At 41.7% G+C, this 19,634-nt stretch overlaps 1 protein-coding gene across 2 annotated transcripts in view; it reads left to right on the plus strand.

The window, feature by feature from the left end:
- The first annotated feature begins 11,571 nt into the window (after positions 1 to 11,571).
- TACR1 (tachykinin receptor 1) overlaps positions 11,572 to 19,634 on the plus strand; it is a 164,055-nt gene continuing 155,992 nt past the window's right edge. For both annotated transcript variants that reach the window (XM_004437186.3, XM_087436514.1), the window contains exon 1: positions 11,572 to 12,544. In XM_004437186.3, the coding sequence (XP_004437243.1) occupies positions 12,156 to 12,544 (389 nt within the window). In that variant the 5' untranslated portion in view covers positions 11,572 to 12,155. The remainder of the gene's footprint in view (positions 12,545 to 19,634) is intronic.

A 19,634-nucleotide genomic window follows, 5' to 3' on the forward strand; every position in this document is an offset into this window, starting at 1 on the left:
GAAATGAATAAATTCCAGGAAACATACAACCTACCAAGACTGAATCATGAAGAAATGGAAGATTTGAACAGACCGATAATGAGTAAGAAGATTGAAAAATAATCAAAAACCTCCCAGCAAAGAAAAGCATAGATGGTTTCACTGATGAATTCTACCAAACATTTAAAGAATTAATCCTCCTCAAACTCTTCCAAAAAATCAAAGAGGAGGAAACATTCCCAAAATCATTTTATGAGGCCAGCATAACCCTGATACTAAAGCCAGATAAGGAAACTACAAAAAAATAAAACCTCAGTTTCTAATTCAATAGGTGTTATGGGTTGAACAGTTTCCCCCCAAATTCATATGTTTAAGTCTTAAGGCCTGCTACCTCAGAATATGACTGTATTTGGAGAGAAGGCCTTTAAAGAGGTGATTAAGTTAAAATGAGGCTGGTAGGGTGGGTCCTCATCCAATCTGATGGGCATCCTTATAAGAAGAGGAGATTAGGACAGACAAAGACACCAGGCAGGTATGCACACAGAGGAAAGACCATGGGAGGACACAATGAGAAGAAAGCCATCTGCAAGCCAAGGAGAGAGGCCTCAGAAGAAACCAAACCTGCCAACACCTTTCTCTTGGGCTTCTAACCTCCAGAATGGTGAGAAATAAATCTCTGTTGTTTAAGTCACCCAATCTGTGGTATTTAGTTATGGTAGCCCTAGCAAATTAATACAGTAGGTCTAGGGTGGGGTTCCAGAATTTGCATGAGCTGGATCAGATATACTCCCATTAGGGTAGAGGAGCAGGCGTGGAGGAGCAAAGATCAAGCCCTAGCCAGCAACTGGCTGGAGAGCCATCCATAAGCAGTGCTACTGGTGAGTGATTGTTTTCCCCTCTGTTCTCCTTTTCCATATTTCTATTTTTTTAAATTATCATGAATTAATTTGACATGAAAGAACTAGATAAAATTTTTAAATTAAATATCCTTCCAGATCTTGTTATGGAACCACAGCTGAACGAGGTGAACCTAACCACCATTCTTCCTAGTCAAGAACTGGTGCCCAGAATGAGTAGATGATTAAGTGAGGCCTTTTCACAATTGTTCCTGAGTGGGAACTGATGCTGTCTGATGGGTTTCAGTGTCTTCTCAGATCCTTGCATGATGCCTCTGGTGCTGAGAGATGAATGAGTTCCACAGCATCCTACAAATAGCTGCATTTGCAGAACTTGAGGAAATGGCAAAGCCCCCAGACAACTAGCTATCCTGAAGGGTCTCTGTAACCTCCAGGACTGAGAAATCATTCTGACTGGGAAGGCTGAGGAGATGGCTCCATGTGACAAGGTAGACCAATTCCCTGAGCCGCTAGTTGCATAAAACACAATCTGCCCAAGAGAAAGAAGGAAGCCATGATGCTCAGGTTGGCATGCCTGGAGCCACATGTAGGAGCCAAAACAAACAATTATCATGAATGAAACCAATTTCGTATGGAAGGCTTTTGGTTCGCAACCTTGGGAATCCCCCAGGTGAAATTTGAAACTGGTCCCTGTACACAGAGAGCAAGGAGAGACCAAAGAAAGAAGCTAGCCACTATGGATTGGTAGGCGGCAGGTTTAATAAGCAAGGGAACTTACTTATGAGCCTTGTCTTGAGCAAGACAAGCAGATGTCTGCACCCGCCTGCCAGAATCTTAACAGTTTATATAGAGGTCTTAACTGGGTTCAGTCACATATTCAGTCCAGAAGTTCTCAGCGACACATTGCTCTCTCAAGGCTACGTCCTTGAAACAACTCCTGGTGTTGGAACCGAGGGCAGAACATACATTCCAAGGACAGGGGCAGGTGTGGAGGGGAGGCGTGGTGGAGATGAGGAGCCTCTGATAACCCAGTCCACTTCTCAGGTCAGCCAGTGGTCATGTCCTCTCAATGACCTCCTCCAACAATGGTTTTGCAACATGACAGTTTTTCATTTTCCAGGAGAAGCCAGTTTTCACAAGTTAAGGTACTCACTTCAGCCACATTGATTTTTACAGTATAGGACTCCAGAACGTATCCCTGATTTTCTAATTTTAGAGAATTTCCCTTTTAAAAATGCATTTGTTCTCAGTATTAAAGGAAAATATATTCATTGTAGAAGATTTGGAAAATACTAAATAATAGAGAAATAAAAATTTAATAGTCTCTATGCTACCACTGTGAATATTTTGATGGGTCACTTTCCATTCTTTTCTCTTCATATGTAATAATTTTTACAGAGTTAGCATCAAATTATAAACACTGTTTAGTATCTTGCTGCTTTCAAATATCTATTATAAGTCCTTTCCTACATCATTCACGTTGAAAATATGATTTTAATTGCTGGATCACATATGAATGTGCCGTGAGTTATTTAACCAAATTTCCAGTATTGAACATTTCATCTGTTTTCATTACTTGCTATTATATAGCAAGTTACAGTGAACTTTCCTAAACAAAAATCCCTGTGTACATCTCTGATGTTTTCTTTAGAATAAAAAATCTAGAAGTAAAATCACTGGATCAAAAGGATAGGTATTTTTTTAAGGCTTTTAAAACCTAATTCAAATTGTCCTCTAAAGAGATTATATCAATTTACACTTCTACTTGCAAGGATTTGATGCCAAAACCCTGGTAATAAGGAATGTCCATTGGCCTAGGGTCCCTGATATACATCTGACATTCAATTACCTGGGATGAAATAGAAGACTAGTTCAGGTTTTGAGGTTCTTGGATTCCAGCCAACAATCTCCTCGTATCAGGAGACCAGATGCAAGGAGACAAAACCAATAGCAAAGTGTTTAAAATCTATCGCCGTAAGTTATACTTGGTATCACACAGTTTTCTCTCCATTTTTAAACCTCTGTGTGTGTTACCATGTTTATTTCGATTTTTACTTATTTCCCGAAGTTTTAATCAGAAGTTTTATTTCAGAAGTTTTAATTCTTTATATAATAAGTTATATTTTTCAAAAGAACCTTCTTTGGGGTAAATTTTTAGCATTCTATTGTTTTTGGACGGGAAGAATAATTATTGAGTTAATAAATTATGATTCCAGAAAATCTTTCTAGTTGAGCTTATTTAATACCCTATAATTTAGAAAGAGGTGACAGCATATGAAAATGTTGATCAAGCCTGAGTTCTTTCTGTTAAACTTAATGTGTGTGAAACATAGATGACATATTTTTATATATCCATAGCTCTCATCTAGAGAGGACATCACATCCCACATAAATCTGGGAAATAAAAGTAAAAACAGAACCATATTGATACATTTATTAATTTTTCATCTACCTTGTATACATTAGCTAGAATTTTAGTCATTAGAGAGGAATGTCTATTTTTAATTTTATTCCTCTGTCCTCTTCCACTTTGCATAGAAACTTTCAGACTCTCATAGTCACTCTGTATCTTTTTCAGCTGTTCACACATATTATCCTTGAAAATTTTCCCAGATATGGGTTTCCATCTCAGGGACTCACAATTATATTCTGTTCCCATGGATGTCAGTGCATCCAGAGTGCTCTCGCTGTCTCCCTGCCCCAATACAGCCTTTTTCTTGCAACTGTCATTTAAATTACAACTCTCAACCAGTTCAGCTAAAATGAAATAATTTGTTTCAAGGCTTGTTGTGACCAACTTCTTCCTCTAAAACTACCTCAGACAACCCCTAGGTCATTACGTCCCTAAAGGCGTGCTGATGTCTGCCTCCCTTGAAGAAACAAAGTCTTTGCATTGGAGCCCTTCAGACAGACCACAGCTTCTGTCCCTGCTCTGGCTGAGCACCACACTGTCCATTCCCACTGTCCTCGGTTCAGTTCAGAGAGGTCTCACAGCTCAGTAAACGAGCACCATGAGGAACAAGGGCCAGAGTGGAAATGGCTCGATGGCGATAAATGTTTCATGTGCCCGGAGAAGGGGGAGGGGAACAACATCCACAAACAGTTATAATGGTTGTACTCATGTGTTATAAGTTAGAAGTGCTGACAAAAGGTCAAATAGAGTGACCACATGTAAAGCACGTGGAACTGTTCCAGGCATGCAGTAAGCACGGTTTAATTGCCAGCTACCTGCCTCTTCATCCCCCTGCTTCCTGTTCTTATTATTAATGTTTATTGTTGTTTTGTGTCAGAAAGATTTACAGTTTGATGATTTCTGCTCTGTTGCTGCCTCCCCACCTCTCCACCTTTCTAAATTCAACCATTTTCATGCAATTCAGTCCAGTTTAATACACATGTATTGATCATCCCCTCTGTGCAAAGCACTGTATGGAAGAGAGTGCTAGCAAATGAATGGTCGAGTCACATGGTTCCTTGGAGAACTAACAATCTAATTTGAAAGAGATATAATGCACCCCAGACAGTTTGCCCTGTGAAAGGATGGCTGAGGAAGGGAGCCAGTGACTAATAGTAACTTATCAACACCGTGGAGGAGAGAAGGGGATGCCTCCACACCAGGGCCTTCAGGGGACCAGGGTTTATGGGGACCTGAACGCAGCTGCCCTCCCTTTCCCTGCTAACTCCAACGTCCTCTCACATCAGTCAAGTGGCTGCAGGCCTCAAGGGCAGATGGACACAGTGAGCCGTGGGGCTCTGTTGGGGTTGAGCCAAGAGAACAACAGAACTGGGCAGAGCTTCCTCTGGCAGGCTATGCTTTGCTAGGAGATCAGTGTGGGAACCTAAAGAGAGGATCAATGCAGAGGAGCCTGGGTTCTCAGAGATCTGAGGGTAGGGGCAGACATCTGCACCAGTTGGTGTACCAGGGGGTCTCTTTGCTGCCTAAAAGGCCTAGAGGGAACAGAAAAGGATGAGCGAGTTCTCTCTGCTCCTGAGGCAGGAAAAGGGCAGGGAGAGTGGAGGGCAGGGAGGCTTCCTGGGGGTGTCACAGCAGAACTCTGACAGCCTGTGTTGGTATGTGGGGGAGGGCGCGGCTAACCCTAAATCTAATTCCCCCACTTCTTTCACGACCTAGGGAATCCCTAAACTCCCACTGCTTAGAATGCTCCAACCACCATGCCTGAGCTCTGGTAACTCTATAAAGAAAACAGCAACCTATGGAAGGGTGCCTAATAGCCAGAAAAGATGAATCTGGGCAATCAGAGAACATGCTCAAGTAAGAGAGCTGCTGAAAGAGCCAGATGAACACTCAAATAATTCAAGTACAAAAGAAGAAAAAAAACAATCTTCAGAAGCTAAATAAAAACATTCTGGCTAAAATATTCAGCATCTGTATTAAAAGACTCAAAGGAATGGCTTAGAAGATCAAGTGCAAGAAATATCTCCGAGCACAAAGCAGAAATATAAAAAAGATAGAAACCATGAGGAAGTGTTTAAGAAACTTATAGAACTGCTTTCAAGCATTTTTTTTTTTACTGCAAACTATGGTAAAAAAATAGATTTTACACTGAAAACCTGTACACATAAAGTTATAATGGAAATAAAAGTTCACAAAACAATACTTACCCTTATTCAAAGTGTTATGCACTGTGATATTTTCTATTCTGTGTTATTTCATTTTTTAAAATACTAGTCACCATTAAGGGGTCAGGAATAGTTTTTAAAACATTCAGAGGATAAATCCAGGAGACCTAGCATGCCAGCAATGAGTCCCAAGAGGAGAAAAAAAGGACTGATGGTAATAGGTAGAGAGAAGAGGTAATACTTTCAGAAAATACTAAAAGAAAAATTTTCTTGGGATGAAGAAAGGATTCATCTAGATTCAGGCTGGATTTAAAATAAAAGGCTCACATATTTCCAAAACTTGCTTGAAGATAAGACTGATCCAGGGTACTTAGTAAAAACAGATTACTGAGCCCCAACCCAGAACTACCAATCAGAATTGTCAGGGGAACAGGATAATGTGTTTATTTAACAAGCAACTCAAGAAATTCTTATCATCTGAGAAATTTAGAAAACACTGGACCTGTTTTAAGCTCCTCAAACTTTAATGTGCTTACAAACCACCTAGGGTCTTATCAAAACGCAGAGTCTATTCTAGTAGTTCTGTATCAGCCCAAGAATTTGCATTTCCAACAAACTCCAGGGTGATGCCAATGTTGCTGGTTCAGGGACAGGACTAATATTTCTGGCCATAGTTAAAGATGAGTTGCTTCTCAATTCATTTTTCATTGCATAACACTAATATCAAAACCTGATCAAGAAAGAAAAGGAAAAAAGTAAAGGAAAAAAATCTCTACATCAATCTTACTTAGGAAAATAGCTTCAAAAATGTTAAATAAAACATTGGCAAGTTGAATCCAGCAGTATATCAAAGAGGAATGATATAGCATCCGACCAAGCAGAATTTATGCCAGGAATGCCAGGGTGGGTCAGTGTTGGGAAGTCTATCCACTTAATCCACTATGTCAACAAGTTAGTGAAAAAAATTACACAACTATATTAACAGATCCTGAAAAAGGCATTTAAAAATAAAAGAAATTACAAGATATTTCTGTTAAAACTTCAAGATAAAATAAAGTAGAAGGAAACTATTTAAACATAAAAGACTGTTGAGCAAATTTAACAACAAATATTATCCTAAATGGTAAAAAAACAAAGCCATCTTAATTTAAATTCAGAAACTATACAGAAATACCTGCTATCACAATTTTTAATTTAACATTGTCTTAGAGGGTAAAGGAAATTCATAGAGACAAGAAAATACTGATGATGTGATTGAAAACTAAGGAAACTCAAGTAAAAAACACTAGAATTAATATTAAATTTAGGTAAAATATATGTATATACACACACACACTCACATACACACAAATTCATATAAATAGAAGTCAACAGCTTTTCTTTGATCTAGGACAAAAAAGGAAAAATATTTCATTTACAATAAAAACAAAAACTATAAAAAATAAAGAAATAAATTTAATCAAAACACTGGATCTATTTTAACCAAAACTATAAAATCTTTTTGAAAGGCATAAAACAAGACTTGAAGAAATGGAAAGCCATACCATGTTCTTGGATGAAAAAACTTAATATCAAAATGTTAATTTTGTCAAAATAAAATAAATTCCAGCCTGTTTCAATTAGAATACTAGTGCAGTTTGTTTTGTTTGATTTTTTAAAAATTGAAAAAAAATATTGATTTAAATGTGATGCCACAAAGTAGATAAGAAAAATAGGAAATGAGCTCTCAGGTGAACTTGCCTTACCAGATATCAGAATATTTTATTCTTGTGGTAGTCAGGATAAACTGCATCATGGTGAGTAACAAGTTAATCCAAACCCTAGTGACTTAACATAACAAAGTTCATTCCTTGCTCACGCTGCATGTCCATAGCGACTTGGCAGGGGCCTGTGTTACACAGTTACTCGGAAACTCAAGGTGATCAAGACCTGTCATCTTGTAGCTGCATCATTTGGGGCTTGGCAGAAGAAAATACATGGAGAAGTCTCTCTCTCTCTTTCTCCCTCCCCCCCTCCCACCCCACACACACACATACTTCTATGCTTCACACATCATTTCCACTTAGAATCTATTGGCTGAATTTGTCACATACATAGCTCTGCCTAATCACAAGGAGGCTAGGAAAAGTAGGAGATCATATGAATTATATATATATATATATACATATATATATGTATATATATATATAGTGTTGCTATAGGAATAGACAAATGGATCAGTGGGCAAGGCTGTAGAATATAAATATTAAATCACATATACTTGAAAATTTAATCTAAGACAAAGATAACGGTTTAATTCATCAGAAAAATGGATGGAGCTGTCAAAACTAGCTAACTACATGAAAAAAATCAAAGTAAATATTTTACATAATATATAATAACAACTCCAGGTGAATTTAAGATATAAATGTAAAAAAATGAAACAATAAAAAGCTGCCAAGAAAATTTAGGAGACTATGTGAAAAAAAGGATTTGGGAAGACTTTTAAACCAAGACTCAAAAACCCAAATGTTATTAAAGTAAGTACAGATTATATAAAAATTGTTTTAAGTTTTTATGGAAAATACATAAATTCAAGAGATAAATAATAGCATTAGAAAAAATATTTGAAAAATTTATGACAGGCAAAGTGTTATTCAAAGAGCACTTAGAAAAAAATGACTGGAAAGCAATCCAACAGAAAAAGAGACAGGAATGTGAATAGACAATTTATAGATGGAAAAATCCACATAGCCAAAAAATCTTAAAAGAAGTTCAAATTCTCTAGTAGTCAGAAAAATGAACACTATGTATTAGCAATGTTATCATATTTTTACATATTTCAGACTGACAAAACTAAAAGATTTTTAACATCTATTACTGGAATAGATGTGTGGAAAAGGGTAATTTAGTTGCTAGTGAAATGTAAGAGTGCTACACCCTTTTGGAAGTCAATCTGGCAACCTTAAATGGAAATATACAACATGTATACATATACCCATACAAATATAAATACAATCCGTTACCTAGAAATTCCACTTGGAATCTCTCCCATAGAAAGAAAACATCAGACTGTGGAGACATAGGTAAAAATGTTGATTAAAGCCTTGTCTTTAGCAGCAAAAGCTGGAAGCAAAGTGAATTTCCATGAATAGGGAAAGGAGTGTATAAATGATGGTGCATCCATACCATAAGAATAATATTTAGCCATTGGAAAAAATGAGTTAAATCTATACCTGTTGACTCTGAAGCATCCAGACAATGTTTTGAGTTAACGCAACAGAAGTACGTTTCTTTTGTTGGACTTTCAAAAAGTGAAAGTCCCATATTTGTATAAGCTTACATGTACAAGTATCGTGTGTATTTCCGTCTGTATAGTATTAAAGAGCCTAGACAAATAAGGAAGGATTTATTCTAGATTGTCAACAGAATTTACCTTGAGACTGGTGGGCCTGTGTTGTGTGTCAAGGAAAGAGTTAAGTAGAAAGGGGAGCCAAAGAAAACAAAGGGTAAGGAAAAAATATCAACTGTTGGAGGAAAAAAGCATATACAGGATCTTATCTATACATCTGTGCTACGTTATCCCTACGTGGGAAAGAAAGTCTTACTTTTATAGAAGGGTCAGAGCTAGAGAAGGTCCCTCAGCAGATTGTGCATGAACCAAGGACACCTTCTGTTACTGTATGGCTGACGCTTTTTTTTTTTATGTGACCCCGTTATGAATATGCTTTGCTTTTTTGTGGGAAAGAAATTAACTTTAGCAAGTCATACATATTCCTAGGACATGGCTACCTGCCGTGAGGAATTAGGAGCAGGAAAGAGAGCCACTGAGGCCAGCCTCATCCACATGTGAGGGCCAGGAATGCAGACCCTTGGAGGCCAGAGTAAGGAATGGAGGTGTTCCTCTAAGTGAGCTGGGCAGTCCCTGTGGGACCTTAAGCAGAGTGCCCTTGTTTGACATATAAAATGCCTATCTGGAATATTCTGTTCCCTTTCATCCTCAGCCTCTTCTCATCCTTAACACATTCTTCAGGCTTCTCTATGGATATGATTTTCTACTCTCCTCCCCGATTCCCCTCGTTGTCAAGGTTAAGTGCCCCCACCATCTTCTCCTCTCATGCAGAGCCTAGTACCTTTGCTTATCCTAATACTTCCCGTTTTGTGTAGTTAATTGTCTCATTCTCCTTCACCAGACTGAGTGCTTGGCCCGGCTGTATCCCCAGGACAGTACCTGGTTCAAGGTATCGACTTGCTCTACTAATGAAGGACAAATGGATAAATCTTTGTTTTTTAGCTTTTATTTTATACTTAGCTTTCATGATATATTTAGGTTTTATTAGCTTTCTTTTTTTCCTCTAAGCGTTGAGTAAAGTTCCTTTAGAAAATGTCAGCCTGCCTCCACTGGACAGGGGGAAAGAAAGACAGCTTTAAACAGCTTGGGAGGAAAAATAAAGGTGGACACACACGCACACTCTCCTTCAGCTCTGCGAGGTGATGGAAGCAGTAATGAGAGATCCAGGGTACAAGGGAAGGCTTTCCGTTCCACAAGAAGGCTCTCCTTTGCTGTCCCTCTAAATAAGGGGGCACAGGGTTTAGGGGTGCCTAGAGGACCACGCAGTGCAAGGGGCAGTTCATATAAAAGCTGACATTACAGGCTTAACAAAACCAGAGCGATTCCCCAACCACCCCGGCGAGAAGATCCGCTTTCAGTCCAGCACAAATCAGTACAATAAATTTCTAAGCCTTAAAGCGCTTCCGGCGAGATACTTTGCGCGATACTTTGCGCGCCCGCCGCAGAGGCTCCCAACAGGAGGGCTAGTGCGTAAACGCCGCTCTCGGGAGAGCGCGGGCTTTCGCCAACTCGAACCTCCGCGCCCCCCCCACCCCGTGCCACCCGTCCCTACCCGGGTCCCACAGTTCCGAGTTCCCGCAGTGAAAGCGGGGAGGTAGAGAGGTAGATGGCCCCCAGAAAGACTCCGAACGTTCGATTCCCCGCGGAACCGTATCTCCTGGGCAGACTGGCTGGAACGCTCTCCGCATCTCAGCCCATCTTCTCTTCTCCAAAACGGTTCGCACCGACTGGCTAGTTCTTCCCGCCTCCTCCCAGTGCCCCGCACCATCGTGGCCGTTTTGAAATGGCCTTGAACTGGAAGATGAGTCCTCAAAGCCAGCCAGGGGCGGGGTGAGGGTGGGGAGAGAAGGCAGGCAGCTCTACCCTCTAGTTCCTATGCAAACCTGGGAGAGAGGAAGAGGGAAGAGTTCGCGACGCCACCTCGGGCCCCGCTCTGGCCCGCAGGCCCGGGAGACGCGGAAGCAGAGGCTGCGGTGTCCCCGAGCGGAGAAGGCGAGGCCGCAGTGGGTGCTGGCAGAGAGCCCGGAGCCGCGCGTCTGGGCGACACACTGCTCACCGAGCTTCACAGGGAGCCCAGCCCAGTCCCCATTGCCTGCACGGGGGGCTCATCTGGGGAGATCAGCTGTAGCTTTTCATGGAGCGAGGGGCCAACCCACTGCTGGGGAATGTGTCCCCAAAGCTTAGCGCCTATCACTGCTTCCCGGGAGAAGCGGCCCACCAGGGAAAGGAACTAGGTATTTTGGGGATGTTTCCTAAACGCGACCTCAGGAAAGTTATTTTCCGGACACCTGGAACCGGGCAACGTCGCCTCTCGCTTCTCGGCAGCAGCCAGAGCGAGCCCGCGGTGCACTTGGGCTGGAGAGCGGCCCGGAGCGCAGCGCTGGCGCGTCGCCCCCACTCTTGCCCGACTTCCACAGCCACAGGCAGGCCCCTCTGCAGAGCTGTCGCAGGGCTCCGGGCTACCCTCCTTGGAAGTTAAGTGTCCATCACCACAGCTCTTTGGCAAATTCTTCCTTCCCTCTTGGCGCATCTGTGGTTCCAGCTGCAGACCCCATCTGGCGCAATTACTCCGGGGCCACCTAGCGACCCCTCGCGGACTGCGTGGGGCGCCCGACTTGCAGACTCCCACAGCAGGTAGCTGCAAAAGGCGTGGCGGCTGCAACGGTGGAGTGAGACAGTTGCCAACAGCTGGTGCAGCTGCCGTGCTGCGCACGGGTACTGGCGAGTACGCAGCCCAGGTACTGCCCCTTCCCGGTGACGTCTCTGCAGCGGGTTATAAAAGCCTCGCGCAGCCTGCCGAGGTTCTGCTAACTCCCGAGCCGAGCGGGACCCAAGCCAAGAGGCGCCTGAGAAGCTGCAGGCAGCTGCGGCGGCGGCAGCGACAGCAAAGGAAAAAATCTCCAGTTGGACACGGGGCATAAGAAATCCGGACATTGACTCAGAACTTTTACGGGTTGCGCTGTGACGAGCACCCCCCTTCGCCCCCAAGTCCTCACGCAGTACGGGGCTTTGCCTTTCCCGCTGCAGGAAGGGGGAATAGGAGTTGCAAGCAGCAGCAGGTGCAGAAAGGCGGGGGTCTCCTGCTTCCTGGAACCGCGACCCGTGGGGTTTCTTCCCCTTTTCCAACCCGACGCAAGAGAGACGCTGTCTCCAGATTTCTGAACTCAAATGCTTCCTGAAGCTTGAAAGTGGAGGAGGAATTCAGAGCCACGAGGGGCAGACAGCGCATCAATAAGCGTTTATCTTCTGAGCCCAAGTCTCCTGCTTACAAGGAAAGAGCTCTGCCCAGAAAGAGCCTGCAGCCCTCCTGTCCTGGTTAAGTAGAACCCTAACCCCCGGCGCCGGCCTCAGGACCCTGCTGCAAAGGCCAGGTGTGTACAGAGAGGAGGGTTTAACCGCCTAGCAGGGGAATGGATAACGTCTTCCCAGTTGACTCAGACCTCTTCCCAAACATCTCCACCAACACCTCGGAGCCCAACCAGTTCGTGCAGCCGGCCTGGCAAATTGTCCTTTGGGCAGCTGCCTATACGGTCATCGTGGTGACCTCCGTGGTGGGCAACGTGGTGGTGATGTGGATCATCTTGGCCCACAAGAGAATGAGGACAGTGACTAACTATTTCCTAGTGAACCTGGCTTTCGCAGAGGCCTCCATGGCAGCGTTCAATACAGTGGTGAACTTCACCTACGCTGTCCACAACGAGTGGTACTACGGTCTGTTCTACTGCAAGTTCCACAACTTCTTCCCCACCACTGCTGTCTTTGCCAGTATCTACTCCATGACGGCTGTGGCCTTGGATAGGTGAGCTTGCCCTTTGTGGAACAGGGAGAAAGTGTCTATAGAGGACCATGGCTTTGCTTTGGAGCTTCGGGGCTGGATTGTGCCTGGTTCAAGGTGGAGATTGGCCACCCAGACCCTGGGGTTTTTACCGACAGCCAGTTGAGTCAATTGTTGATGAGGGACTTTCTCTTATCTCACCATTTTCTTTTCTAGTTCCTCTTTTCTTTCTCCTCATTTTCATCCATCACTAGTCTCCCTTCCTTTCTTTACACATTCTCTTTTTTCCTTCATTAAACCCTCTTCTTCATCCCTTCTCCACTCATCTTCCTGACACTTCTCTTTCAACTCCTGCTTTGCTTCTTTCCATATATGTGTTCTTTCCTTTACCATGAAAACCTGAAGGAGATACCCAGGGTTTGGCCAAGGGGCTGGCCCCTGGCTAGGGCTTTGTAGTTCCCTGCAGGCTTGCTATTCTACTGGGCAGCCTCTTGGTGCCTTCCAGTTTTAAGTAGGCCTAGGCAAAATTTCTCATTTTTCACTTTTTTCCTGAAGATTCAGGGACTCTCTGCTCCCACCTCCTCTCTCCAGTATCATTTGGATGTAAAGAGCGTTTCATTAGAATCATAAAATACTTAGGATTCTAATTCAGCTCCCTCTATGCAGCTAGGGGATCTCATTCAGGAATAAGAGGCAGCTATGCTGTTCTTAAGGAACTCTTCAGATAGGAATCCAAGGAGCTTTACCCAGGAGTTTTTCTAAATTTCTCTTGCAATGTAAGGTCAATGTTTTTAGCCTGTCTGTATCCACAGAGAAACGTGCTTGGCAAAGGCAATTGAGAGCTCTTTCTTTCCTGCAGCCAACAGGTTAGGGCTTCAGAAGCTGATTGAAAGTGAAAAGGTTGCATTTTCAAAGATTGGGGCTGGCATTCTGGAATGAATGGTTCCTCAGGTGGCATGATGGAAAATTGATTATTAGAGCGCAGCTTTATTTGTATTGAATTTTTTATGGGTGTCCTAGGTCTCTAATATGTATATCTGTGTGTGCACAAGTCTTAAATGTTTACCTGGGCTGTGGAGGTATGTTTAAAACACCTGCCACTGTGATTTTTAAGTGGTTTTTTTGATGGCCTTGCTGAGATGAATATGAGAAACCCAAAGAAGGAGCTAAGAGAAAAACTTCAAAAAAAAAAAAAATTCCCAAACTACTGAACCCTTTTGCATAAAGATTGTTTATGGTTTGCAATTGATTTGAGATCTTTTTCAGTTCTGCGGTCAATGAACACTTAAAATCGGAGAAAACTATGTTTACTTTGCAGTGGTGTCCAAATGCTGATTTCTAAGTTCCATGTACACCTCCTTTTATGCAACTTTTATGTGCTTGATATGTTGTGTGCAAAACAAGTTGTGGTGAATCAATTTATATTTTAAATGCAGAAGGGAAACCAGTTACTCAAAGTGCTGGTAAAATGAATGCTTTTCTAAATTTATCTTTTATGCTACTCTGGTTTTTAGATATTCAGTTGGCTGAAAGTAAGGTGCACCTGTAAATCTTTCTGCACTGACTTGCTTTAACCTCACAGAAGCCCCGTCAAACTCAGAATACCCCTAGCATGCTATATAACTGAATATAGGTGCAGAGATATCTGGTACCACTCCAGCCTTCCACACACTCTCTTGACGATCCCTAAATTAGAGGGAAAGTTGGCATTTTTACTGTGTTGGGGCCTTGCATGAGCTCAAGGGAGACCTGTCAGTCAGTGTGAGCTCCAGCATTCAGTAGCTGATGGAGCGCCAGCAGACAGCTCTCTTGCTTTGGCTTACACAGAAATGACACCATGTTCCACAGCCCTGCTCTTTCTCTTTGAACTTAGAAGGTTAGAGGCTGGAGTCGGGGTCAAAATCTTCACAGTGGATTGGGCAGGGAGCCAAATTTCGGCTGCCTTGACTCTGGCTTCTCAGCCTCCACTGTTCTCTCTCTCCAGGCAAACCACAGACAGGACCTTGACCCTGAGTGACACCTGCTCAGTAAGGTCAGAAGATCTCTGGGGCAAGAGCTAAGGGAAATGACTGCAGTGAGAATGTCCCCATGTCCCTAATGTACAGATATGGCCTGGGGAGATTATCAGCCACATGCTCAAGGTTCAGAGTTCAAGGTAGGGTTAGGCATGAGGCTTCAGGGCTCTGTCTCTAAGTCCTCCAAGGGCTCCTTCTATTTTCTTTACTCAGCCTCATGAGCACAGTGAATTAGTCCCCTCAGGCCCTCTGAAAAATGTAGCTCCCCTGCATGCATGGTCATCCATTCCCTCCCAGAAGGGGCCTTATCTCTCCTTTCTTCATCACGGCAATGCAGACTTTGAGGAAATGTTAAATTGTCTTTTTGTATGTTCCTTGAATTTTTAACAGATAATCTTTGAATCAAGTCTTAAAAAATAAAAACAACATGCTTTTCCTGATTATAGAATTAGTTCCTTGCAGAAAACCTGGGAAACATGCAGACCATAGACCCCAAAATACAGATCAACCATTACTACACCATGTAAAAATAACACCTGTTAACATTGGAATTTCTCTTTTATGACCATTATCCTACATAATTGAGGTGAGATTCTATATAATTTTGTAGCTTACTTTTTTCCATTGATATTAGTGGAAAACATTAATAATATTTTCCCATGTTATTAAAAAGTCTTCAGTAATATAATCTTAATGGCTTCCTATTATTCCATTTATGAATGTGCTATTATTACTTTAACCACCTCCAACTGCTGGGTATTTAGGTGATTTCTAGATTTTTTTGCTATTATGATTAATGCGCTAATAAACATTTCTGTATGATAATTTTGTTTTGCTTTCTTGATTATTTTCTTAGGATAGATTCCCAGAAGTGGAATTACTGGGTCAAATTCAATGAATGTTTAAAAAAACTTTTCATTCTAACTTTAAAGGATTACAAGCTCTGAGCAGAGCAAGGCCTACTTCTGTTCTGTCTTATTTACTTTATCTCCTCAGCACAAAGCAGAGTGCTTGGCACCTTAGAATCACTCCGTGTTTATTAAGTGAATGAATATTTGGAAAATACATAAAATTGTAAAGAAAATGTAAAAATCTTCTACAGTCCTACTATTGACAGATAACCAGTTAAAATTCTAGAATGCTAGCTTTCTATACGTGTTTACCTCTGCTGCCTACAGCCACTCACGCTTTTAAAATAAATTTTGTATCATAATAAGAACAGTTTCAACAGCTGCTTTTTTGGTTTTTGTTTTTTTCCTTAACATCATATTATGGGCATTGTCCATGTCATGAAATAGTTTTCAAAGCAAGATTTTTAATGGATGCATTGTATTGTGTGGCTATAATCATTTTTTTCAACCATTCCTTTATTTTTCGATGTAAATTGTTTCCATTTTTAATGATTACAAGTAACTTTGAAATGAATATCCAGGACATAAATCTTTGAGAGCATACTTGTTCTTTCCTTAGAATAAAATCCTTGCAGTGGAATTGCTGGGTCAAACTTTCTTGGTAAATTTTGCCAAATTTCCTTCTAGAACCAAAATGTATGCAGAGAAAAAAACTTCAGCTGCAGATTGTATTACTAATTTAAATCTTTCCTGTAATCTTTCCATTGAGTGGAGAACGAGACAGAGAGAGAGAGAGCCTCTTCAGAAGGAATACTTATTTATTGAAGGCAATGGTTACCTAGAATAAAAAAGTTTTAGAGACAAATAAACTTGAATAAGAGCAGATCTACCTCTAATTAAACTCCAACAAACACCAGGGATTTTACTTTTGGAAACTCTGTACTTTCTCCCACTTAAAATAAAATTTAAAATTTCTTTCCTACTGTACAAACAAAAAAGTGTATGTGATGTTTCATGAGATCAGAAGGTAGAGGACGCTGAAAGGTGACACCTCCATTTTGCAGGGACTGGTGATGATGGCCAGTTCTGGTATTGTGGGACAACATCTAAGAAGAGAGGAGGGAGACCAATCCCTAAGCCCCACCAGAAGGGCTATAGGGGCAAAAGGTAACCTGACTTGGACCCAAGCACACAGCAACAGGAGGCTCAGAAAAGCACTGGCCTCTTAACACCGCTTCTCTACCTGCTAGGGGCAGGTATAATTTCAGCAACATGAAAGGTGAAGGATGCCCACTACGCAGACTGGTTCTGGATATGTTGTATTTGAGTGAAAGGAAACATCCAAATGATGATGGTCTCTGGACAATATGAAATATAGTCAGGACTAAAAATATAGTTGTGCAGATAGGGGTACTGGTTGAAAGGAAAAGAGGAAATGAACTCTTTGAGAGAATAAAAGAGGAACCGGAGCAAAGAAATGCATAAATAACAAAACCTCTGCCCACTGATCCCTGATGTCCATTCCATTTTGTCCCAGTCATCTCCAGCTACAAGTTTAAATAGCCTGCTTCTCAGGTCTCCGCTAGACCTGCAGTCTGTCCATGAACCTCACCATGTTGGCTAGACTTGGGTCCCATTGTATATCTCAGGGCAGTCCTTCCTCACCCAGAGGCTGGACTTAGATTCCAGCATCCTTTGCACTAATTTAGATGGACCTTACAATCCGTGACCATCACTCCTGTAATGCTGAGAATGGTCATTCACTAGAAGCTGGCCCTGACTTCTCAAATTAGGAACCTCGAATGTCTGGGTTGATGTGGATCAAATTTGAGTTTGTTACATCTAGGATGGGTCATTTAGGCTGCAGGATCTTTCCTGGAGAAGTTCAATGCCCATCTGCTCTCTGAAGCTGCCCCCACTGCACTTATCACATCCTCTCTCTACTCACGAGAGTCCTCAGTGTCCTGAATGGTCAAGGCCCTTGGTTTTTTTAAAAACTGGCAGAAACATAGGTTCAATTGGGGGAAAATAAAGAGTAATTCTCAATGTAAAAGCCCATAGTAGGAGCACAAGACTTTGTTACTATTATTGTGTTGAAATAGCAAATGGTAGAATGAGGATCATGGGGGAGAAATACTCACTGTTAAACTTGGACAAAGATCTTCAGTCTATCAAGGGATGATGCCACCAGGTAAGGTGATATTTCCTATGAGGGCTTAGGTTACATATTGGGGCAAATAAGACTGACTGAGAGATAACTACAATATAAAGTGTTAAGCGATATGTTTCATATGGATTGTACAGACAAATTCTATAGGAGAGAAGAGGAGGGAGGTCGTGTCCAGCAATGATGATCAAGGAAGACCTCAAAAGGTGGCAGTCAAGTTGGGCCTTGAAGATTAGATAAGATTTTGAGAGACAAGGATAAAGAAAAGTGAGATTCCAGGTAGAAGAAACTGTATTGACACAAGTGTGGTGGTAAAAAGTTGCAAAGTGTTCGGGGAGAATGACAGGCTGACTCAATTGAAGTGAATTCACAAGTGAATCAGGGAATGAATGGAGGAGTTGATGGGAAGAAAATGAGTACAATTTTTGTTGGATTTGATGTGAAAATATAACAATTAGTTGGAAATACCCAACAAGCAACTTAAGAAATGGGGCTAGAGAATGAGAAGCCAGGAATCCAAATGTAAATTTGGGAGTTTTCCAAACAGAAGGGTTATTGGAATTTGGGAAGTAAAGAACATCACTTTCACCTGTGTAGGCACATGTTTCCCGAGAAGAGGCCAAAGATTCACAGGAATGTCCTATCAGGCGATAGGAGGGGAAAAAAAGAAGAAATAGAGGAGTAGTGGAGAAATCAGCATATGTGGAATGACAAATTTTAAGGGAGGTCACTTGTGGTTAGTTATATTCATTAGTGTCAATAGAATCCAAAGACGATGAGGACATTGGATTTGGTAATTAGAGAACATTGGTGAACTGTGAGAGACAGTCATCCATCCATCCATCCACCCATCCATCAAACCATTGTGGAGCACCTACTATGTGCCAGATGCTGAGGCAGTAAAACACTGCCTTTGCCTTTGTGCTCTCAGTCTTTGGGGATTGACAAAGTCATGAACACCATTATAACCCAATGCAATTAGTACCATGCTGAAGGAGCTTGGAGACAGAGCAAAGAACTACCCTTGGGAATATGGGAAAGAATATTTTACTGGTAAAATAGAGAAAAGGAAGGGGAGGAGGAGGAAGAGGGCAAAGGGGAGGAAGAGGAGAAAAGAAACAGCAAACTAAAGAGAAAACAATGTGGATTTTTGGGGCTTTTTAAATTAACTTCATCAACATTGGATTGGGAATTCTCATAATGATTTATTAATGTTTGTCACTTGGAAACTAGAAAGGAGATTTCATGTTAATAAAATTGACAATGATACCATATATTTGCATGCTCTTCAATCCATTGTTTCATCTAATTCTCAATACCAATAGGGATTCTGTTTCGACCTTGGAAAGACTATTAGGCACTATTTCTTTTAGCATTGTCCTCCCACTCTCCACTCCCTCAGAGCTTGGAGACCCATGCAATTTGCTTTCATGTGCCTTAGATATCTGCCTACATACTCCCGCTTAAGGTGGCTTTTGAATACTATATCATTTAAGGAAAGCTGTCCTTGAAGGCAGAAAAGCGATGTAAGGGTCCTACTGTGCCAGAGAGGACATTAGAGACCCTTAGACAATTTTCTACTCAAGTAAAAATTCAACCCCCCAGCGGTCTAGACAGGGCCATTGTAAGAGTATTAAATTCTGCTTAAATATGTTACTCAATTTGTCTTATTTGTTAAATTAATTCAATTTTGAATCATTACAAAATTATTCCTTTTGCTGAACTAAAATCTGTGCCTGATTGTGGGCTGCTCCTACTAGTAAATGCCTCTTCCATGTGGCAGCCTTTCCGATACATCCCTCCTGAATCTTCTCCCCCACTGGTTAACCATCCCTGGTTCCTTCCTCTTTCCTTCTCCATATGTCTCAACCGGCTATTCTCATTTGTTATTGGTGCTCTTAGCTGAGAGGTTAACTAATGCCCACAACTGAGCATTACCCTATCACCATTACCTCGAGCAGCTCCACCTGCTGCAGGGCTGGCATCCTATCTGGTGACTTCATTGTCCTCTTAGATTTAGTTGAGCTGCCACCGCCACTAAGAAGCTGACCTCAACCTGCAAGTATAGATGAAGTGTCCTT

This window comes from Ceratotherium simum, chromosome 11 (genome assembly GCF_057802395.1).
Source record: "Ceratotherium simum simum isolate JZ-2026a chromosome 11, ASM5780239v1, whole genome shotgun sequence".
Lineage (NCBI taxonomy): Eukaryota > Metazoa > Chordata > Mammalia > Perissodactyla > Rhinocerotidae > Ceratotherium > Ceratotherium simum.